Below are 25,457 nucleotides of genomic sequence, written 5' to 3' on the forward strand. Positions count from 1 at the left end.
CAAGTAAACATAAAACCAGCAAAGATACAGTAGACTTGAACAACACTATCAATCAATTTGAATCAATTAACATTTATAGAATATGCCACCAAACAACAGCTAAATACACAATCTTCTCAAGTGCACATAAAATATTTATCAAAACAGACCATACTCAGGACCATGAAATTTAAAGGGATGTTGCTAAAGCAGAGCTTTAGGAGAAACGTACAGAACTAAACACTTATATTAGAAAAGAGGAAAGATCACAAAGACATTACAAGGACACAAGACATTACAGATAAAGGTCAAAGACTTTGGAAGACAACTACAGACCAATTTCCCTCCTGAACATAGATGCAAAAATTCCAAACAAAATCTTAGCACATCAAATCCAACAATATTTTATAGAGACAGTAAACAATACTTTATAAAGACAGTATAATATGACTAAGTGGGGTTTATCCTAGGAATGCAAAGTTGGTTTAACATTTAAAACTCAATGTAATTTGCCATATTAAACTAAAAGAGGAAAACGATGTAATCACTTCAATAGATTCAGGAAAAGCATTTGACAAAATCCAACTTCTGTTTCTTATAAACTCTCAGCAAATGAGAAATAGAAAAGAACTTCTTCAATCTGATAAAAGTCATCTACAGAAATCTACTATTAACTTCATATTTAATGCTTTCCCCTTAAGATCAGGAAAACAAGACTATCTGTTCATCGCTTACACTCAAATTTGTACTGGAGGTACCAGTCAGTTGCAATAAGGCAATAAAAAGATATAAAAGGCATCCATATTGTAAAGGAAGACACAAACATGCTTTTATTCACGGAACACATGCTCATCTATGTAGAAAATCTAATGGAATCTTAAAAAACAACAAAACCTACCAGAACAAGTGAATTTATCAAGGTAGCAGGATACACGAATGACAAAAGAAAAATGATTGTATTGCTATATGGTAGCAATGAACAATCAAAAATTAAATTTACAAAAACAATACCATGCACAAGTAATAAGTAAATGAGAAATATACTGTGTTCATGGGTGGAAGGCAATACTGTTAGGAATTCAACAGCATTCTGATTAAAATCTCAGCAAGTGTTTTTGTACAAATTACTTGATGTAAAATTCACAAGGGTATGATAAACAGCAAAAATAGTCAAAAGAACAAAGATGGAGGATTAACACTATCTGATTTCAAGACTTATTAGAAAGCTACAATAAACAAGACAGTGTCATACTAACATTAAAGTAGACAAATAGATCAGTGGAACAGAAAAAGAATCCAGAAATAAGCACATAACGTATACAGACAACTGACTTTTGACAAAAGTGCAAAAGTAATTAAGTGGAGAAAGGACAGTCTTTTCAACAAATACAAAAACAATTAAACATGCATATTCAAAAACTGAACTTTGATCTATGCTCTGTTTCATACCAAAAAATTAACTCAAATGTACGACAGTAAATCTAAAACTTAAACATATAAAACTTCTCTAACACAGCAGTCTACCTGTGTGACCTTGAGCCATCAAAAGCACAGTCCATAAAAGAACAACTTCAAATTGGACTTAATTACAATTTTAAACTTTTGCTCTTCAAAAGATAATGCTAAGAGAATAAGCCACAGACTGCAAAAAAATATTTGAAAAACATATATATGGATAAAGGACTTGTACCTGAAATATATAAAGAACTCTTAAAACACAATAAGAAGAAAGCAAACGACCTAATTTTTTTAAATGGGCAAAAATTTCAGACAGACATTTAATCAGAGATGATCTATCAATGGCAAATAAGCACATAAAAAGATGCTCAACACCATTAGGGAAATGCAAATTAAAACCACAAGATACAAATACCTATTAGAATGGCTAAAATTAAAAGAGCGACTGTACCAAGCATTGGTAAGGATGTAGAAGAACTGAAATGTTCATACACGGATGATGAGAATGTGGAAAACTATAGGCCCTTTGGAAAACAGTTTGACAATTAAATGTACACCTACCATATAAACCAGCCATTCCATTCCTAGGTATCTACCCAGGAGAAATGAAAGCATAAATCTATACAAAGGTTTGTACACAAATGTTTTAGCATTTCACAACAGGTGAGTAGGTACACTGTGATATATCCATATAATGGAATATTACTAACCAAAAAAAAGGAATGAACTATTCCTATGTGTTACAACATAAAAATTATGCTAGTGAAATAACCCATTAAAAAAGAGTACATACTGTATGATTCTATTTCTATAAAACTGTAGAAAATGCAAACTAATCTACAGTGACCAAAGGCAAATCAACGGCTATCTGGGGATAGAAAGGCAGATAACAGATATGTTCATTTTCTTGATTTGGTTGATAATTTCACAGGTATATACATATGTCAAAACTTATCAAATTGTACACCTTAAGTATGTGTACTTTATTATGTACATTATATATCAAAAGAGCTGTTAGAAATTATATTACCCTTAAAGCCAGTGGTGGTATATATCATGACTGAACATAAAAGGACACTCTTCCAATAACTCTTTAATAGCTGATGCCCAGAGAACTTCTGATAGTAATATTAGTGAAGGGGCACCCAGGGTCCACAGTACACATTAATAACAGAGTAAACAAGTATTCTATATCACACCATTAAAAGAAAAGAATACTTTGCCTTCCATGAATAAATTTATTAAGAGATTTCCCACTCTAAATCACAAATCAGATATCCATCCTAAATTAAATAATTCTACAGCTTAACCAAAGGGGACTATTTAGAGAGTTTAAAAAACAAAAATGGTAATTTTATTTGCCTTAAAAATCTTTTCTAAAATTCAGGAAAAATTTAGATAATTTGCTATATTAAGAAAACAAATCTCTACAGCTATCCAAGGCAGAAGAAAATTTTATTCCAACTTTAGTTTTAAGACCAACTCCTCCAAAAAAGACTTGAATACTTTTGTTAAGTAACTTTGATAAACAAGGAGCCAAAAACTAAACATTCTTTCTTTTCTTTGGCTGCGCCACACAGCTTGCAGGACCTCAATCCCTGACCAGGGCTAGAACCCGGGCCACAGCAGTGAAAGCCCAGAATCCTAACCACTAGGCCACCAGGGAACTCCCCTAAACATTCTTAATTTGAACAAATATTTTAAATTTTGATTATGGCATATATACATATATGAATGGTTGAGTTTGTATGATAATTAAAAGAAAGAAAACCCAAGCAACCTCACTTACCTATTTTGTTCCTCCAGTTTAGCCAGGAGTTCTAAGTCGTCTGGACTCAACTGTGACGGGGAAGATGGTGAAAGGGCTGGCGTTGACAGTGTGGTAGATGAGGATGTAGTGTGTAATGAAGCAGATGGACTTGCCACCTGACTGGCCATCTGACTGACTGTATGTGACACTGTGTTCTTTACCCATGAGAGAGTAGAACTCAACTTTTCTGCAACCTTGTCTGTCGCCACCTAAGGATAAAAATAACAGTTGCATACATCAATTTTATTGTATGCATTACCAAGAACTTGATAATCCTGGTTAGTTTTACTTTATAACCACCATCAGAATATTCTCTTTGAGTTAATAAAGGTAAAACCTGTTTTAGCAATGACTGTCCTAACATACAGCTTTTGGAAACTCCTTATTTCAGTTCTGTGACATGAACAAATTAGAACAATGTTTTCCAAACTACAGGCTAAAATCCATCAGGGAGTGATAAAATCAATTTAATAGGTAACACCAGCATTTTTTTAAAAATGAAAAAGAGCAGAAAGTGTCAATGTAAAGATATGTTGTCTTATAAAATTTCTGTCTCAGTTGCATATATGTATTAAAACTACATACTACATGTATGTTGAGCTGGGATATGAAATATGTTCTTTATTGGGGTTACAGTCAAAAACATTTGAAAGCCGAGGAACTAAAACATGTCCATTAGGTGAGGAGGACAGGGAAATCCTATAATATGACCAACAATTCAACAAAAACTGGGCTTAGCATAAATAAGATGAAATGAGACTCAAGATATATCTTCAAACCACTAAAGAGTATTTTTATTGAAGAGGATTTACCTCTAGAAGAACAAAATTACGATAAATGATTGATTTGACAGAGTAAGAGAGTTTTGGGGTACAATTTTCAAATAGTTAGAACTAGTCAGAAATAGAATGGGATGCCTAGAAAGAGTAGACATTCCCTACCAATGGCTACAATCAAGAATCCATAACACAACATTGTAAAGCAACCATACTCCAATAAAAATTTAAAAAACAGAATCCATTATAAGAGTCAACATGGAAACCTAAATGTCCATTGACAGATGAATGGATAAAGAAGATGTGGTACATATATACAATGGAATACTACTCAGCCATAAAAAGAATGAAATAATGTCATTTGCAGCAACATGGATACAACTACAGATTATCACACTAAGTGAAGTAAGTCAGAAAGATAAAGACAAATACCATATGATATCACTTATATGTGGAATCTAAAATATGACACAAATGAATATATCTATGCAACAGACTCAAGAACATAGAGAATAGACTGGTGGTTGCCAAGAGGGATGGGGTTAGGGGAGGGGTGAAGTGGAGTGGGAGTTTGGGATTAGCAGATGCAAACTGGTATATATAGAATAGATAAACAATAAGGTCTTACTGTATAGCACAGGGATCTATATTCAATATCCTGTGATAAACCATAATGGAAAAGAATATGAAAAAGAATGTTAAAAAAAATTAATTATAAGAGTCAAAAGTCAAGAGTTGGTTGAAGATGAGTTTCTGTTTTAGATGGGCAACCAGACCTAAAAAAGCCTTTCAAATCTCCCCCCGTCTCTAAGATTCAATGAACTATACAAACGTCTATATATTCTTCATAAGTCACGCCGAAGTCCTAAGCAGATATGCCTATAGCAAATTCATTTGAAACACAAAATAAAGAAGTAAAGAAGTTGTGGTACATATATACAATGGAATATTACTCAGCCATAAAAAGGAACGAAATTGAGTCATTTGTTGAGACGTGGATGGATCTAGAGACTGTCATACAGAGTAAAGTAAGTTAGAAAGAGAAAAACAAATATCGTATATTAACACATGTATGTGGAACCTAGAAAAATGGTACAGATGAACCGGGTTGCAGGGCAGAAGTTGAGACACAGATGTAGAGAACAAACGTATGGACACCAAGGGGGGAAAATGGCGGTGGGGTGGGGATGGTGGTGTGCTGAATTGGGCGATTGGGATTGACATGTATAAAGTGATGTGTATAAAATTGATGATTGATTAAAAATAAAAAATATATATATACACATAAGTAATATTCAAACAGGCATTATCACTTCAGTAATGAAAAACAATGTGAACAATAACCATATTTGAATACCTATATAAAACTAAACATTCTTGATTTGAGTTTACAAACCAAGGTACAGTAGTTTTTTTAAGGGATTATACTTTTTTGAAACTATCACAAAAAGAGCTTCTTTTTTTTTTTTTAATAGATCTTTATAGGAGTATAACTGCTTCACAATACTGCGTTAGTTTCTGTTGTACAACAAAGTGAAATAGCCATATGCATACATATACCCCATATCCCCTCCCTCTTGAGCCTCCCTATCCCACCCCTCTAGGTCATCACAAAGCACCAAGCTGATCTCCCTGTGCTATGTGGCTGCTTCCCACTAGCTAACTATTTTACATTTGGTAGTGTATATGTGTCGATGCTACTCTCACTTCACCCCAGAGTGAAGCTAAGTCAGAAAAAGAAAAAGAGCTTCTTGATTGTGAAGTTCTTAGACAAAAACTATGAAGTGCTTTTACGTGCTTTGAGAAGATCTTAAATTTTATGCAATAGAAAATGACTAAAGCACTATAAAGTTGTTTTTTAGATAGACATATTCTCAGCTAACCTTGGTTACATATAGCAATTTATACACACAAAAATTAAAACACCAACTTATATACACAAATAAAAATGCCACCCAGACTATCTTAGCAGATACTACTCTCCCCTCATGGGTTGTCCAAGTCTTTCCTTCTCACTTCATCAACACATACATGTCCCCACTTCCTTGACCTCAACCCAGCAGCAGGAAAATTCAATGTAGGGAAAAGAGATTCTAAGGTCATAGTTATGCCACTCAATGTGAGGCTGGAACTTCTGAGACAAAGATTTGATTACAAGTGAATAGGGGCAAGAGTTTTATTAACTTAAAGATACCTCTCATTTTCTTTTCATTTTCAGTAACTTTTTCATTTTAGAACTTACTTCCCTTGGAATGGCATTATAGAAGGGATCAGGGAGCTCTTAGTGTTGAGGGAAGAACCCCCAAGAAAGACAAGCAGGATAAAGTAGGGGAACCAAGGAAAAGAAGTATGGGTACGATCATATAGGCTTCCAGGTTAAAAAAAAGTCCTCGCCAGTGAATAGACCAGCAGCACAGTTCATTAGGGCAAAAGACCAGATAGTAACCAAATAATTTAGCCAGAACTTCCTTTGCACCAGGAAATGGTAAGAGCCATGGCAGACAACAAGATAGCCTGTTGTAGTTTGTTATCCTATTGATTTTCTCTACTCAGTTACAACTACAAATTCAATTGTGAAGATGGCACTAATTTGCATCCCACAAGCACACTATATTGTAAAACAGAAAACCTAACATGTAAAATTTACAGAAAAATGTTACCCTTTACTAACACTGACCACTAACTTCAAATATACTTACAACTTTCAAAAATTAATGCTTACAACAAGGACCTACTGTATAGCACAGGGAACTATATTCAGTATCCTGTAATAACCTATAAGGGAAAAGAATCTGAAAAAAAAAAAAAAAGAATCAAAGGATCACTTTGGTTTATACACCGGAAACACTGTAAATCAACTATACTTCAATCTTAAAATTGAAGTATATGGAAATAAATACAGAAAAAAATTTTTAAAGAAAGAATTAATGCTTTACATTTCCATTTATAAAAGTTCTCTACTTGAGCTAACTGTAGCAAAGGCAAAAGACACCTATGATTTGCTTTAATTTGTTTTTAAAAATAAATTTATCATACCCTTTCTGCACACTGTAGCAACAGGCTTCCATTTAAAAAATTTGGAATAACCCAGAGCACAATCCTGACATCCTTTCACCCTTGATGAAATGAGATTCAGTCTATAACTACTGAAGGCTCAACAACCCATCTTTACAATTTCAAATTCTTAAATATAACTGGAGTATTTAATTGCAGCTGCACTTTAATAAAGTTTAATTCTCATGGTTCTAGAAATCCCACAGGACTGAGTTATTTTTCATATATCATCATGTCCTATTTTTCCTTTAACTCTACTTTTCCAAATCTCTAACCTGCCACCTCTAAACCTCTTTCTCTCATCCTATGGTAAATTGAGGTCATGAAGATACAATAAATCTGACAATGCAATTATGTCACAAAGGTTGTCACAAAGTTCCTGTCTAACTCATAGAGGTGTTATGCATTTATATTTTTGTGTTTTTTTTTAATTAATTAATTTATTTATTTATTTTTGGCTGTGTTGGGTCTTCGTTTCTGTGTGAGGTCTTCCTCTAGTTGCGGCAAGCGGGGGCCACTCTTCATCGCGGCGTGTGGGCCTCTCACTATCGCAGCCTCTCTTGTTGCGGCGCACAGGCTCCAGACGCGCAGGCTCAGTAGTTGTGGCTCACGGGCCCAGTTGCTCCGCGGCATGTGGGATCTTCCCAGACCAGGGCTCGAACCCGTGTCCCCTGCATTAGCAGGCAGATTCTCAACCACTGCGTCACCAGGGAAGCCCTGCATTTATTTTTTTTTTAATTTTATTTATTTATTTATGGCTGTGTTGGGTCTTCGTTTCTGTGTGAGGGCTTTCTCTAGTTGCGGCAAGTGGGGGCCACTCTTCATCGCGGTGCGCAGGCCTCTCACTATCGTGGCCTCTCCCGTTGCAGAGCACAGGCTCCAGACGCGCAGGCTCAGCAATTGTGGCTCACGGGCTTAGTCGCTCTGCGGCATGTGGGATCTTCCCAGACCAGGGCTCGAACCCGTGTCCCCTGCATTGGCAGGCAGATTCTCAACCACTGTGCCACCAGGAAAGCCCCCCTGCATTTATTTTTAAACATGAACGTACTTTGAAAAGATTAAAACCATCATTAAAAAGGCTTAGTAATCAGCCACAAAAGGCCATACATCGTATGATTCCATTTACATACAATGTCCAGAATAGGCAAACCCAGAGACAGAAAGTAGTTGGGTGGCTTGGAGGGACTGGAGGAGGGGGGATGGGGAATGACTGCTAATGGGTACAGAGTTTCTTCCTAGAGTGATGAAAATGCTCTGGGATTGGACTGCAGTGACAGTTATACGACCCTGTGAATATACTAAATGCCACTGAACTGTACACTTGAAAGGAGTGAATTTTACAGTATGTGAATTATATCTCAATTTTAAAAGAACTCAGTCAATCTGAAAAATCTACATAATGTATAATTCCAACTATATGACATTCTGGAAAAGGCAAAATTATGGAGACAGTAAAAAGATCAGGATTTGGGCGAGGGAAGGGACAAACAAGCAGAACACAGAGGATTTTTAGGGTAGTGAAAATGCTCTGAATGATACAATAATGGTAGATACATGCCATTTTACATTTGTCCAAGCCCACAGAATGTAAACCATCAAGCGTGAACTATAATATAAACTATGGACTGGGTGATTATAATGTGTCAACATAGTCTCATCAATTGTAACACAGGTACCACTCTGGTGGTGAATGTTGATAATGGGGGATGGGTCTCCATGTGTAGGGGTAAGGGGTAGATGGGAAATCTTTGTGCTTTCCACTCAATTTTGCTGTGAACCTAAAACTGTTATTAAAAAATAAAATACTAGGGCTTCCCTGGTGGTGCAGTAGTTGAAAATCTGCCTGCCAATGCAGGGGGCACGGGTTCAAGCCCTGGTCTGGGAAGATCCCACATGCCGCGGAGCAACTGGGCCCGTGAGCCACAACTACTGAGCCTGCGCGTCTGGAGCCTGTGCTCCACAACAAGAGAGGCTGCGATAGTGAGAGGCCCGCGCACCGCGATGAAGAGTGGCCCCCGCTTGCCGCAACTAGAGAAAGCCCTCACACAGAAACGAAGACCCAACACAGCCAAAAATAAATAGTAAATAAATAATAATAAATTTTTTAAAAAAATAAATAAAATAAAATACTAATAAAATAAATATAAATTAAATAAGAAGTTTAGTAAAAGCCTTAGATATTGCTATAATATTTGAATAGGATCTCCCATGAGAAACAATCAGGGTTCCTTTATCACTTTATATTTTATTAGAACTTATAAAGATGCTCTTAACTCCCCAAAAGGACTGTTTTTAAAGATTCCAATTTTAGATCCAAAATCTAAAATACTCTAAAGCAGGTATCACTACTTTCCCCATCTTAAAAGTGATGACACTTTTTAAATGATGATCCAGAGAGATAACACAACTTTTATATTAGAAAGCTATTAAGAGTGGAACGTAGACAGTCTGGTTTGAGATTCTCTGCTCTTAACCACTGTCAAGAGTGAACAAGACCCGTGACTTCCCTGGTGGTCCAGTGGATAAGACTCCACACTCCCAATGCAGGGGGCCCAGGTTTGATCCCTGGTCGGGGAACTAGATCCCGCACGCATGCCCCAACTTAGAGTTAGCATGCCGCAATTAAGAGTCCACGTGATGCAACTAAGAAACCTGCGTGCTGCAACTATGAGCCCTCATGCTGCAACGAAGATCCTGCAATGCTGCAACTAAGACCCAGAGCTTCCCAAAATAAATAAATAAATATTAAAACAACAACAACAAAATAAAGTGTACAATTCAATGGTTTAAAAAAAAGAAGAAAAAAAAAAGAGTGAATTAGACCAAAAGTTGGCAAGAGATGTAGTCACTAATGACCTCAATTAATCCATTCCACAATGAAGGAAGCAGAAACCAGATTACAGAAGGTTGAGGACCATCTTAGAGAATTAGGAGCTGCAAAACAATCCCATTTCCATCACTATGACCTTTATTCTTGAGACTTCTTGATTCAGACTAACTCCTGAAGGCTGGAGGTTCCAGTAAGTTGGTCAGGATTTTACTATGTAACAAACCTTACTTTCCAAAAATGCCTTCAAACACACTAACTTCAGTTGATTTTAAGAAACAAAGGAAAAAATTGATACAATTCAGATAACTAGACCCTTTTTTTTTTTTTTTGTATCATTTTGGGGTTAGTTTGTTTTATAGTATCAAGGCTGGGACTTCCCTGCCGGTCCAGTGGTTAAGACTCCGCCTGCCAGTTCAGGGGGCACGGGTTCGATCCCTGGTCGGAGAACTAAGATCTCACATGCTGTGCTGTGTGGCCAAAAAAAAAAAAAAAAAAATCAAGGCTGATTCAACAATTTAGCATATTTTTTTAGGACTTTTCACAACAATTAGTATTAACTCTTTTTTTTTTTTGGCCATGCCAAATATATATATATGTATATGTCAATATGTATATGTGTGTATATATATATATATATGTATATCTACGTATACACATATATATGTATATATTCACATATATTCAGAATAGATAAAGAACTCCTAAAATCAACAACTCAAACAATCCAATAAAATTGGGCAAAGGACATTTCTCCAAAGATATACAAATGGCCAATAAGCATAATAGGCATATGAAAAGATGCTCAACATCACTAACTAGGGAATGCAAACCAAAGCCACAATAAGATACCACTTCACACACATTAGGATAGCTGTTTTCTTTTTATTTTTATTTTATATTAGAGTATAGTTGATTAACAATGTTGTGTTAGTTTCAGTTGTACAGCAGAGTGATTCACTTACATATGATTACATATACATGTATCTATTCATGTACACACTGCTATATTTAAAATAGATAACCAACAAGGACTTACTGTACAGCACAGGGAACTCTGCTCAATACTCTGTATTAACCTACATGGAAAAAGAATTTGAAAAAGAATAGGACAGCTATTATAAAAATTAAAATTAAAAAAATAAAAACGGAAAATAACAAGTATTGGCATTGCTGACAGGAATGTAAAGTGGTAAGAAGGTGCAGCTGCTGTGGAAATAAATATGATGGTTCCTCAAAAAAACTGAACATAGGATTACCATATAACCCAGCAATTCAACTTCTGGGTATGTACCCAAAAAGATTAAAAGCAGGGATATTTGTATACCCAAGTTCGTAGCAGCATTATTCACAACATCCAAATGGCAGAAGCAACTCGAGTGTTCATCAATGGATAAATGGATTTTTAAAATGTACTATATACACATCGTTATGTGCAATGGAATGTTATTTGGCCTTAAAAAGGAAGAAAATTCTGACATATGCTACATGAATGAACCCTAAAGGCAGTATTTTAACTGAAATAAGCCAGTCACAAAACGACAAATATTCTATGATTCCACTTAAATGAGGTACCGAGAGTAGTCAAATTCATAGAGGCAGAAAGTAGATTGGCTGCCAGGGAAGTGGGGAATGTGGAGTTTAATGGGTACTCTGGAGATGGAGTGATGACGGTTGTACAACAATGTGAATGTACTTAATGCCACTGAACTGTACACTTAAAAATGCTTAAAATGCAGGACTTCCATGGTGGCGCAGTGGTTAAGAATCCGCCTGCCAATGCAGGGGTCACGGGTTCAAACCCTGGTCCAGGGAGATCCCACATGCTGCGGAGCAACTAAGCCCGTGTGCCACAACTACTGAGCCTGTGCTCTAGAGCCCGTGAGCCACAACTACTGACCCCGCGTGCCATAACTACTGAAGTCCGTGTGCCTAGAGCCAGTGATCCGCAACAAGAGAAGCCCATGCACCACAATGAAGAGTAACCCCTGCTCGCCACAACCAGAGAAAGCCTGCGTGCAGCAACAAAGACCCAATGCAGCCAAAAATAAATAAATAAAATAAATAAATTTATTTTTTTTTAAATGCTTAAAATGGTAAATTTTTTTGTTATGTACATTTGGTCCTTGAACATGGATTTGAACTGCATGGGTCCACTTATACACAGATTTTTTTGCAATAAATATGTACTACAGTACTACAAGATCTGCGGTTGTTTGAATCCGAGGATGCAGAACCATGAATACAGGTTCCAGCTGTAAAGTCATATGTGGATTTTCAACTGTGGGAGGGTCGGTGCCCTTAACTCCTGTGTTGTTCAAGGGTCAACAGTGTATTTTATCATAATTAAATGAAAAAAAGAAATTTACATCTTTCATTCCTTATATTAGTAATTTGTGTCTTTCTCTCTTTTGGTCTTCGTTAGACTGGCTAGAGGTCTATCAATTTTATCAATCTTTTCAAAGAACCAGCTTTTAGTTTTGTTGATTTTCTGTTACTGTCCTCCTGTTTTTGGTTTTATTTATTTATGCTCTAATTTTTATTTTTCTTCCACTTGCTTAAGGCTTATATTGCTCTTTTTCTCTGGTGCTCTAAGCTGGAAGCTTAGAAACTCATTTTATATCTTTCTTCTTTTCTAACATATACATTCAATGCTCTAAACTAATCCCTAAGCACTGCTTTTGCTGCTTTTCATTTTCCTTTATTTCAAAATATTTAAAATTTTTCTTTGGACTTTTTTTTTGATCCATGTGTTATTTAAAAGTGTGTTGTTTAATCTCCAAATATTTTCAGATTTTCCAACTATCTTTCTGTTATTTCTAACTTAATTCCATTGTGGTCTAAGAGCACATGTTCAGGTATGTTTTATGACCCAGAATATAGTGCATCTTGAAGACTGTTACATGTGAGCCTGAAAAGAATGTATATTCAGTGGTTGTCAGATAAACATCATTAAATACATTTGACTGATGGTACTGGTCCTTACTGATTTTCTGCCTCTGCTGTATCTATAAATTACTGCAAGACAGGTGCTTAAGTCTCCAACCATAACAGTGAATGTATCTATTTCTCCTTGAAGTTCTATCAGTTTTTGCCTCATAAACTATGCCTTTTAGGAGACTTGACCTCTTTATCAATACATAATGTCTGAAATTTTTCCTTCAAGTCTGCTTTGTCTGGAATTAATATAGCTACTCCAGCTTTCTATGGATTATTCAAAAAAGTAAATAAATAATTCGTACAATACATGGGTGGGTTTGAAGGCCATCTGGTTTCCAGTTTCTGGCTGTTTTTGTCCGGGTTATTTCCCTTACCTTCTTGCAAATACAATTTTGCGTTTAAAAAGATGTTTGCGGGGCTTCCCTGGTGGTGCAGTGGTTGAGAATCCACCTGCCAATGCAGGGGACACGGGTTCGAGCCCTGGTCTGGGAAGATCCCACATGCTGCAGAGCAACTGGGCCCGTGAGCCACAACTACTGAGCCTGTGCGTCTGGAGCCTGTGCTCCGTAACAAGAAGAGGCCGCGATAGTGAGAGGCCCGCGCACCGCAATGAAGAGTGGCCCCCGCTCGCCGCAACTAGAGGAAGCCCACGCACAGAAACGAAGACCCAACACAGGCAAAAAATAAATAAATAAAATAAATAAATTAATTAAAAAAAAAAAAGATGTTTGCAATTCTAGATGCTTTATATAGGAAGAGTTTTTCCAAGCTATGTATGTATGCTAAAAGCTGAAGTCCTGTAGATTAGGTGAATTTTTTTTTTTATTATAGAACTTCTCAGAGACATAACTATATTATTTTACACTGTCAAGGTAGAAGGTAGAGGAATGTACTTTCCAAACTTAACTGCCCATAAATCCTTTTTTCACCATTATCTGCAAAACATATTCTGAGAAATGCTGTTTCCAAACAGTACTCATTCTTTAAGGCGTTTGTAACTTCGTGTTCTCACCTTTCCCTTCATTTCTATGGTACATTTTGTCTATATAGTCAGTCCTCTGTAAACGGTGGTCCCACATCCACCAATTCAACCAACCACGGATAGAAAATAGAGGGGAAAAAAAAATCCAGAAAGTTCTAAACAGCAAAACTTGAATTTGCCCCTCACTAGCAACTATGTACACAGAATTTACATTTTATTAGGTATTATAAATAATCTATATATGATTGAAAGTATTCAGAGATGTGCATAGGTTATATGCAAATACTGCGCCACTGAGTATCCCAGAATTTTGGTATCCACAGGGGTCCTGGAATCAATCCCCTGCAGATACTGAGAACGACTGTATTGAATAGTTTGATATTCATTAGTAAAGTAATACCAGTTAATATTTACTGAGTGCTTATACTCAGATACTTGATGATATCACCTAATTTAACCTCCAACCCTATGGTATACGTGTCATATTGTCCTTATACTGTTATATTATTAACCATTTAGATGTACTGCCTCTTAGTTCCTTACAAAATAAAAAGAATATTTCATATATATTCATACTGTCACCAAAAAGAGTATAATAGGTCACAGAAACTACTCTTTACTTTTCATGAATCCTCTTGATGACTTAAGAACAAAGCTGTGTGTACAGTAATCGAAACAGAATGGTACTGGCACAAAAAGAGATACACAGATCAATGGAATAGAATAGAGAGCCCAGAAATAAACCCATGCACCTATGGTCAATTAATCTATGACAAAGGAGGCAAGAATATACAATGGAGCAAAGACAGTTTCTTCAACAGTAATCCTGGGAAAACTGGACAGCCACATGTCAAACAATGAGATTAGAACATTCCTTCATACCAAACACAAAAATAATCTCAAATATAAGACCTGAAACCATAAAACTCCTAGAAGAAACACTCTTTGACATAAATCATAGCAGTATTTTCTTGTGGCACTCTCCTAAGGCAAAAGAAATAAAAGCAAAAATAAACAAATGTAACTTGATTAAACTTAAAAGCTTTTGCACAGCAAAGGAAACCACTGACTAAACAAAAAGAACACCTATGGAATGGGAGAAAATATTTGCAAATAATGTGAACGACAAGAGGTTAATACCCAAAATACACAAATAGCTCATACAACTCAAAGTCCAAAAAAAAACCCCAACCCAATCAAAAAATGGGCAGAAGATCTGATTAGACATTTCTCCAAAGAAGTCATACAGATGGCTAACAGGCACATGAAAAGATGCTCAACATTGCTAATTATAAGAGACATGCAAATCAAAACCAAAATGAGGTACATCATCAAAAAGTCTACAAATAAGGACTTCCCTGGCGGGCCAGAGGTTAAGACTCCGTGCGTCCAATGCAGGGGGCACGGGTTCGACCCCTGGTCTGTGAACTAAGATCCTACATGCCACACAGCGTGGCCAAAAAATAAAACAAATCTTTTTTGATAAATAGTTGAGTTGGGGGACACCTTCAAGATGGAGGAGGAGTAAGACGTGGAGATAACCTTCCTCCCACAATACATCAAAACTACAGCTACATGTAGAACAACTCCTACAGAACACCTACTGAATGCTGGCAGAAGACCTCAAACTTTCCAAAAGGCAAGAAACTCCCCACGTACCTGGGTAGGGCAAAAGAAAAAAGGAAAACAAAGACAAAAGAATAGGGATGGGATCTGCACCTCCGGAAGGGAGCTGTGAAGGAGGAAAAGTTTCCACACACTAGTAAGTCCCTTCACTGGCGGAGACAGGGGGTGGGCAAGGGGGAAGCTTCAGAGCCACGGAGGAGAGTGCAGCAAGAGGGGTGCAAAGGACAAAGCGGAGAGATTCCTGCACAGAGGATCGCTGTGGACCAGCACTCACCAGCCTGAGAGGCTTGTCTGCTCACCCGCCAGGGCAGGTGGGGGCTGGGAGCTGAGGCTCAGACTTCAGAGGTCAGATCCCAGGGAGAGAACTGGGGTTGGCTGCGTGAACGTAGCCTGAAGGGGGCTAGCGCGCCACAGCTAGCCAGGAGGGAGTACGGGAAAAAGTCTGGACCTGCCTAAGAGGCAAGAGACCATTGTTTCGGGGTGTGCAAGGAGAGGGGATCCAGAGCACTGCCTAAACGAGCTCCAGAGATGGGCACGAGCCGCGGATATCAGCGTGGACACCAAGACGGGCATGAGACCCGTCTGCTTCTTGGTCTGCTGCAGCCACCAGGAAGCCTGTGTGCAAGCACAGGTTACTATCCACACCTCCCCTCCCGGGAGCGGGAGCGGGTGCAGCCTGCCACTGCCAGGGTCCCGTGATCCAGGGACAACTTCCCCAGGGGAATACACAGTATGCCTCAGGCTGCTGCAACGTCACGCTGGCCTCTGCCACAGCAGGATGGCCCCGCATTCTGTACCCCTCCCTCCCCCTGACCTCAGTGAGCCAGAGCCCCCTAATCAGCTGCTCCTTTAACCCCGTCCTGTCTGGGTGGGGAACAGATGCCATCAGGCGACCTACACGCAGAGGCAAGGCCAAATCCAAAGTTGAACCCAAGGAGCTGTGCGAACAAAGAAAGGGAAATTTCTCCCAGCAACCTCAGGAGCAATGGATTAAATCTCCACAGTCAACTTGATGTACCCTGCACCTGTGGAATACCTGAATAGACAATGAATCATCCAAAATTAAGGCGGTGGACTTTCGGAGCAACTGTAGGCTTGCAGTTTGCTTTCTGCATCTAATTTGTTTCTGGTTTTATGTTTATCTTACTTTAGTATTTAGAGCTTATTATCATTGGTACATTTGTTTATTGATTTGGTTGCTCCCTTCCTTTTTTTAAATATATATATATATTTTTTTCTCCTTTTTCACTTTTTGTGAGTGTGTATGTGTATGCTTCTTTGTGTGACTTTCTCTGTATAGCTTTGCTTTTGCCATTTCTCCTAGGGTTCTGACTACAGTTTTTTGTTTTCGTTTTTTTAGTATAGTTTTTAGCGCTTGTTATCACTGGTGGATTTGTTTTTTGGTTTGGTTGCTCTCTTCTTTCTTTTTTTTTTATTACTTTTTAATTTTTTTATTTTAATATTTTTTTCCATTTTAATAACTTATTTTATATTATATATTTATTTCTTCTCTTTTTCTTTCTTTTTTTTTCTCCCTTTTCTTCTGAGCCGTGTGGCTGACAGGGTCTTGGTACTCTGGCTGGGTGTCAGGCCTGAGCCTCTGAGGTAGGAGAGCCAAGTTCAGGACATTGGTCCACCAGAGACCGCCCAGCCCCATGTAATATCAAATGGCAAAAGCTCTCCCCGAGATCTCCATCTCAACACTAAGACCCAGCTCCACTCAACGAGCAGCAAGCTACAGTGCTGGACACCCCATGCCAAACAACTAGCAAGACCGGAACACAACCCCACCCATTAGCAGAAAAGCTGCCTAAAATCATAATAAGGTCACAGACACCCCAAAACACACCACCAAACACAGTCCTGCCCACCAGAAAGACAAGATCCAGCCTCATCCACCAGAACACAGGCACCAGTCCCCTCCACCAGGAAGCCTACACAACCCACTGAACCAACCTTATCCATTGGAAGCAGACACCAGAAATAACGGGAACTACGAACCTGAAGCCCACGAAAAGGAGACCCAAAACACAGTAAGTTAAGCAAAATGAGAAGACAGAGAAATACACAGCAGATGAAAGAGCAAGGTAAAAACCGATCAGACCAAACAAATGAAGAGGAAACAGGCAGTCTACCTAAAAAAGAATTCAAAGTAATGATAGTAAAGATGATCCAAAATCTTGGAAACAGAATGGAGAAAATACAAGAAACGTTTAACAAGGACCTAGAAGAACTAAACAGCAAACAAACAATGATGAACAACACAATAAATGAAATTAAAAATTCTCTAGAAGGAATCAATAGCAGAATACCTGAGGCAGAAGAACGGATATGTGACCTGGAAGATAAAATAGTGGAAATAACTACCACAGAGCAGAATAAAGAAAAAAGAATGAAAAGAATTGAGGACAATCTCAGAGACCTCTGGGACAACATTCAACGCACCAACATTCAAATTATAGGCGTCCCAGAAGTAGAAGAGAAAAAGAAAGGGACTGAGAAAATATTTGAAGAGATTATAGTTGAAAACTTCCCTAATATGGGAAAGGAAATAGTCAATCAAGTCCAGGAAGCACAAAGAGTCCCATACAGGATAAATCCAAGGAGAAACACACCAAGACACATATTAATCAAACTATCAAAACTTAAATACAAAGAAAAAATATTAAAAGCAGCAAGGGAAAAACAACAAATAACATACAAGGGAATCCCCATAAGGGTAACAGCTGATCTTTCAGCAGAAGCTCTGCAAGCCAGAAGGCAGTGGCAGGACATATTTAAAGTGATGAAAGGGAAAAACCTACAAGCAAGATTACTCTACCCAGCAAGGATCTCATTCAGATTCGATGGAGAAATTGAAACCTTTACAAACAAGCAAAAGCTAAGAGAATTCAGCACCACCAAACCAGCTCTACAACAAACGCTAAAGGAACTTCTCTAGGCAGGAAACACAAGAGAAGGAAAAGACCTACAATAACAAACCCAAAACAATTAAAAAAATGGTAACAGGAACGTACATATCGATAACTACCTTAAATGTAAATGGATTAAATGCTCCCACCAAAAGACATAGACTGGCTGAATGGATACAAAAACAAGACCTGTATATATGCTGTCTACAATAGACCCACTTCAGTCCTAGGGGCACATACAGACTGAAAGTGAGGGGATGGAAAAAGATTTTCCATGCAAATGGAAATCAAAAGAAAGCTGGAGTAGCAATCCTCATATCAGACAAAACAGACTTGAAAATAAAGACTATTACAAGAGACAAAGAAGGACACTATAATGATCAAGGGATCGATCCAAGAGGAAGTATAACAATTGTAAATATTTATGCACCCAACATAGAAGCACCTCAATACATGAGGCAAATGCTAACAGCCATAAAAGGGGAAATCGGGGCTTCCCTGGTGGCGCAGTGGTTGAGAATCTGCCTGCCAATGCAGGGCACACGGGTTCGAGTCCTGGTCTAGGGAAGATCCCACATGCCACGGAGCAACTGGGCCCGTGAGCCACAATTACTGAGCCTGCACGTCTGGAGCCTGTGCTCCGCAACAAGAGAGGCCGCGATAGTGAGAGGCCCGCGCATCGCGATGAAGAGTGGCCCCCACTTGCCACAACTAGAGAAAGCCCTCGCACAGAAACGAAGACCCAACACAGCCATAAATAAAATAAATAAATAAAAAATTTAAAAAAAAAAAAGGGGAAATCGACAGTAACACAATCATAGCAGGGGACTTTAACACCCCACTTTCACCAAGGAACAGAGAATCCAAAATGAAAATAAATAAGGAAACACAAGCTTTAAATGATATATTAAACAAGTCAGACTTAACTGATATTTATCGGACATTCTATCCAAAAACAACAGAATACACTTTCTTCTCAAGTGCTCATGGAACATTCTCCAGGACAGATCATATCTTGGGTCACAAATCAAGCCTTGGTAAATTTAAGAAAACTGAAATCGTATCAAGTATCTTTTCCAACCACAACACTTTGAGACTAGGTATCAATTACGGGAAAAAATTCGTAAAAAATACAAACACATGGAGGCTAAACAATACACTACTAAATAACCAAAAGATCACTGAGGAAATCAAAAAATACCTAGAAACAAATGACAATGAAAATACAGTGACCCAAAACCTACGGGATGCAGCAAAAGCAGTTCTAAGAGGGAAGTTTATAGCAATACAATCCTACCTCAAGAAACAAGAAACATCCCAAATAAGCAACCTAACCTTACACCTAAAGCAATTACAGAAATAAGAACAAAAAAACCCCAAAGTTAGCAGAAGGAAAGAAATCATAAAGATCAAATCTGAAATAAATGAAGAAGAAATGAAGGAAACAACAGCAAAAATCAATAAAACTAAAAGCTGGTTCTCTGAGAAGATAAACAAAATTGATAAACCATTAGCCAGATTCATCAAGAAAAAAAGGGAGAAGACTCAAATCAACAGAATTAGAAATGAAAAGGGAGAAGTAACAACTAACACTGCAGAAATACAAAGGATCATGAGAGATTACTACAAACAACTATATGCCAATAAAATGGACAACCTGGAAGACATGCACAAATTCTTAGAAAAGCACAACCTTCTGAGACTGAGCCAGGAAGAAATAGAAAATATAAACAGACCAATCACAAGCACTCAAATTAAGACTGTGATTAAAAATCTTCCAACACACAAAAGCCCAGGACCAGATGGCTTCACAGCCAAATTCTATCAAACATTTAGAGAAGAGCTAACACCTATCCTTCTCAAACTCTTCCAAACTATAGCATAGGGAGGAACACTCCCAAACTCATTCTACGAGGCCACCCTCACCCTGATACCAAAACCAGAGAAAGACGTCACAAAGAAAGAAAACTACAGGCAATATCAACTGATGAACATAGATGCAAAAATCCTCAACAAAATACTAGCAAACAGAATCCAACAGCACATTAAAAGGATCATACACCATGATCAAGTGGGGTTTATCCCAGGAATGCAAGGATTCCTCAATGTACGCAAATCAATCAATGTGATAAACCATATTAACGAAGTGAAGGAGAAAAACCATATGATCATTTCAGTAGATGCAGAAAAAGCTTTTGACAAAATTCAACACCGATTTATGATAAAAACCCTCCAGAAAGTAGGCGTAGAAGGAACTTACCTCAACGATATAAAGGCCATAGATGAAAAACCCACAGCCAACATCGTTCTCAATGGTGAAAAACTGAAACCGTTTTCTCTAAGATCAGGAACAAGACAAGGTTGTCCACTCTCACCACTATTATTCAACATTGTTTTGGAAGTTTTAGCCACAGCAATCACAGAAGAAAAAGAAATAAAAGGAATCCAAATCGGAAAAGAAGAAGTAAAGCTGTCACTGTTTGCAGATGACATGATACTATACATAGAGAATCCTAAAGATGCTACCAGAAAACTATTAGAGCTAATGAATTAATTTGGTAAAGTAGCAGGATACAAAATTAATGCACAGAAATCTCTTGCATTCCTATGAACTAATGATGAATAATCTGAAAGAAATTAAGGAAACATTCCCCTTTACCACTGCAACAAAAAGAATAAAATACCTAGAAATAAACGTACCTAAGGAGACTAAAGACCTGTATGCAGAAAACTATAATACACTGATGAAAGAAATTAAAGATGATACAAACAGATAGAGAGATATACCATGTTCTTGGATTGGAAGAATCAACACTGTGAAAATGACTATACTACCCAAAGCAATCTACAGATTCAGTGCAATCCCTATCAAACTACCAATGGCATTTTTCACAAAACTAGAACCAAAAAATTTCACAATTTGTATGGAAACATAAAAGACACGGACTAGCCAAAGCAATCCTGAGAAAGAAAAACGGAGCTGGAGGAATCAGGCTCCCGGACTTCAGACTATACTACAAAGCTACAGTAATCAAGACAGTATGGGGGCTTCCCTGGTGGCGCAGTGGTTGAGAATCTGCCTGCTAATGCAGGGGACACAGGTTCGAGCCCTAGTCTGGGAAGATCCCACATGCCGCAGAGCAACTAGGCCCGTGAGCCACAACTACTGAGCCTCCGCGTCTGGATCCTGTGCTCCGCAACAAGAGAGGCCATGATAGTGAGAGGCCCGCGCACCGTGATGAAGAGTGGCCCCCGCCTGCCACAGCTAGAGGAAGCCCTCGCACAGAAACAAAGACCCAACACAGCCAAAATAAATAAATAAATAAATAAATAATAATTAAAGGTGCTAATAATTTTAAAAAAAGAGAGTATGGTACTGGCACAAAAACAGAAATATACATCAGTGCAACAGGATAGAAAGCCCAGAGATAAACCCACGCACATATGGTCACCTTATTTTTGATAAAGGAGGCAAAAATATACAATGGAGAAAAGACAGCCTCTTCAATAAGTGGTGCTGGGAAAACTGGACAGCTACATGTAAAAGAATGAAATTAGAACACTCCCTGACACCAGACACAAAAATAAACTCAAAATGGATTAAAGACCTAAATATAAGGCCAGACACTATAAAACTCTTAGAGAAAAGCATAGGCAGAACACTCCATGATATAAATCACAGCAAGATCCTCTTTGACCCACCTCCTAGAGAAATGGAAATAAAAACAAAAATAAACAAATGGGACCTAATGAAACTTAAAAGCTTTTGCACAGCAAAGGAAACCATAAACAAGACAAAAAGACAACGTTCAGAATGGGAGAAAATATTTGCAAATGAAGCAACTGACAAAGGATTAATCTCCAAAATTTACAAGCAGCTCATGCAGCTCAATATCAAAAAAACAAACAACCCAAACCAAAAATGGGCAGAAGACCTAAATAGACATTTCTCCAAAGAAGATATACAGATTGCCAACAAACACATGAAAGGATGCTCAACATCACTAATCCTTAGAGAAATGCAAATCAAAACTACAATGAGGTATCACCTCACACCAGTGAGAATGGCCATCATCAAAAAAATCTACAAACAATAAATGCTGGAGAGGTGTGGAGAAAAGGGAACCCTCTTGCACTGTTGGTGGGAATGTAAATTGATACAGCCACTATGGAGAACAGTATGGAGGTTCCTTAAAAACTAAAAATAGAACTACCATACAACCCAGCAATCCCACTACTGTGCATATACCCTGAGAAAACCATAATTCAAAAAGAGTCATGTACCACAATGTTCATTGCAGCTCTATTTACAATAGCCAGGACATGGGAGCAACCTAAATGTCCACTGACAGATGAATGGATAAAGAAGATGTGGCACATATATACAATGGAATATTACTCAGCCATAAAAAGAAATGAAATGGAGGTATTTGTAGTGAGGTGGATGGACCTAGAGACTGTCGTACAGAGTGAAGTCAGAAAGAGAAAAACAAATACCGTATGCTAACACATATATATGGAATCTAAAAAAAAAAAAAAAAAAAAAGGTTCTGAAGAACCTAGGGGCAGGACAGGAATAAAGACACAGACATAGAAAATGGACTTGAGGACACGGGAAGGGGCAAGGGTAAGCTGGGATGAAGTGAGAGAGTGGCATGGACATATATACACTACCAAATGTAAAACAGATAGCTAGTGGGAAGCAGCTGCATAGCACAGGGAGATCAGCTCGGTGCTTTGTGACCACCTAGAGGGGTGGGATAGGGAGGGTGGGAGGGAGATGCAAGAGGGAGGAGATATTGGGATATATGTATAGGTATAGCTGATTCACTTTGTTATAAAGCAGAAACTAACACACCATTGTAAATCAATTATACTCCAATAAAGATGTTTTTTTTAATTAATTAATTATTTAAAGAAGTCATTACTGAGGCTCAGTCCTGGAACCCAGACACCATGCTGTTGAGAAGCCTAAATTACTAGCCCACACAGAGACCACATGTAGGTATTCTGGCTAACAGCCCCACCGAGGTCCCATCATCAACCACCAGACATGAGTGTGGATACATTATCAAATAATTCAAGGCCCTAGATGAAGGGTCTTCCCAGCTTCTCAGCTTCACAAGCATTATGAAGCAGAGACAAGCCCTCTTCATAAGGCTCTGTCCAAATTCCTGACCCAAAGAATCTACAGACATACTAAGATGACTGTTTCTAAGCCACTAGTTTTATGGTGGCTTGTTACACAGCTATAACTCACAAAATAAAATTAAAATATTTAATCATGCTTAAAATAAAGCCAGGAAGTTGCAGTACAGTGTATTAGTAAAGACTTCATATTGCAGTTGTTTTTGTTTTTGGGAGAATGGAGGACGCACATAATTGAGAAAAAACATCTTTTTACATGCCTGTAGTGTGCTGTGAGTAGGTAGAAGGACAATATACTAGGAAAATATAAGTAAATAGTAGAACCAGAAAATTATATTAATGCTCCAAAGGGCTGAGAGAACAGCATTTAATTAAGTTAGAAAAATGTATCATTGATTTGCACCTCATAGTCAAATGCACTGAAATCATGTCATTACTTTTTCACTGCTATTAAAATGGCATTTTGATTAGTATGTTAAAGCAATGCCAAGAAATAAGATATTCAAGGAAGCCTTTTGTTTAACAAGTAGGCTATTCTCTTGAAATAGGAATCTTGTTGTTTTGAGTAATATAGGATATAATTAGTTTGAAGATTTAACTGTAAATATTTATATTTTAACTAAGACAAGTGACTAAAATAGAAGAGAAATCTTTCAGTAAAAATATCCAAAAGAGCTTAGTTCAATGGCATAAGCAGATTTATTTATGTATTCATTCGTTCATTCATTTAGCTGCACCGGGTCTTAGTTGCAGCGCGCAGGATATTCATTGCCGTGTGTGGGATCTTTGTTGCAGCATGCAGGATCTTTTTAGTTGCGGCATGTGAACTCTTAGCTGCAGCATGCAGAATCTAGTTCCCTGACCAGGGATCAAACCCAGGCCCCCTACATTGGGAGCACGGAGTCTTAGCCACTAGACCACCGGGAAGTCTGGGCATAAGCAGTTTTAATTAAATTTACATTTTAAAAAATAGGTCGCAGCTAAAAAAGGAATGAAGTACTAATACAGTCTATAACATTAATTAATCTTGAAAACATTATGCTAAGTAAAAGAAGCCAGTCACAAAATACCACATATAATGACTCCATTTATATGAGATGTCTAGGCATTACCTATAGACAGAAAGTTGATTAATGACTGCACAGTGCTGGGGAGGATGCAGGGACAGGGAGTGATAGCTAAAGGGTACAAGGTTTCTTTTTGAGGTGATGAAAATGTTTCAAAATTGACTATGACAATGGTTGCACATACCTGTGAATACACTAAAAGCCACTGAATTGTACACTTTAAATGGGTGAATTGTATAGTATGTGAATTACATATGAAAAAGTTGTTTTAAAAATTCAGCTCAGGGAATTCCCTGGTGATGGAATTCCAGTGGTTAGGACTCTGCGCTCTCACTGCCAAGGGCCCAGGTTCAATCCCTGGTTCAGGAACTAAGATTCCACAAGCCACGCAGCACAGCCACAAAAAAAAATTCAGGTCAGTACTATTAATACTGGATATATTTTATGCCATACTTGATGCATTTTAAATAAAAATTAGTATTATACTGTATATAAAAGAACAACAACAAAATTTAGGTCAGACAAATTTCTCCATAAAATAACAAAGACCAGATTATGATGCAGACAATGCTTGACAACCTTCCTCACCTCTAATCAAATCTCCTATCTTCCTATCTTCATGTCTTTCCCCAACTTGCCTCACCATCTGGTTCTTTAGACATTCCCAAGCAAACGGCCTCACCTTAATGAAGCAGAAGTGGTCTAATATTAAGCTCCTCATTTACTTCTCTACTCACCTGAAAACATCTTTGTCTCTTACTTCAGAACAAGGTACCCCTTCTATCTGCCAATACACCCTATCATTTCTAACATTTTTTTTTTTTAAAGGAATTTAGAGCAATTAATTGCAGGCTTTTTTTTTTTTTTTTAAAGTTTTT

The 25,457-nt window shown here is 37.7% G+C and overlaps 1 protein-coding gene across 8 annotated transcripts in view; it reads right to left on the reverse strand.

Annotated features, from left to right (window-relative positions):
* The window catches only part of EVI5 (ecotropic viral integration site 5), a 231,103-nt gene that overhangs the window by 169,783 nt on the left and 35,863 nt on the right, over nt 1–25,457 (reverse strand). For all 8 annotated transcript variants that reach the window (XM_007169596.2, XM_057554966.1, XM_007169594.3 and 5 more), the window contains exon 2: nt 3,227–3,456. In XM_007169596.2, the coding sequence (XP_007169658.1) occupies nt 3,227–3,375 (149 nt within the window). In that variant the 5' untranslated portion in view covers nt 3,376–3,456. The remainder of the gene's footprint in view (nt 1–3,226; nt 3,457–25,457) is intronic.

The sequence above is a fragment of the Balaenoptera acutorostrata genome, chromosome 1 (assembly GCF_949987535.1).
Source record: "Balaenoptera acutorostrata chromosome 1, mBalAcu1.1, whole genome shotgun sequence".
NCBI lineage: Eukaryota > Metazoa > Chordata > Mammalia > Artiodactyla > Balaenopteridae > Balaenoptera > Balaenoptera acutorostrata.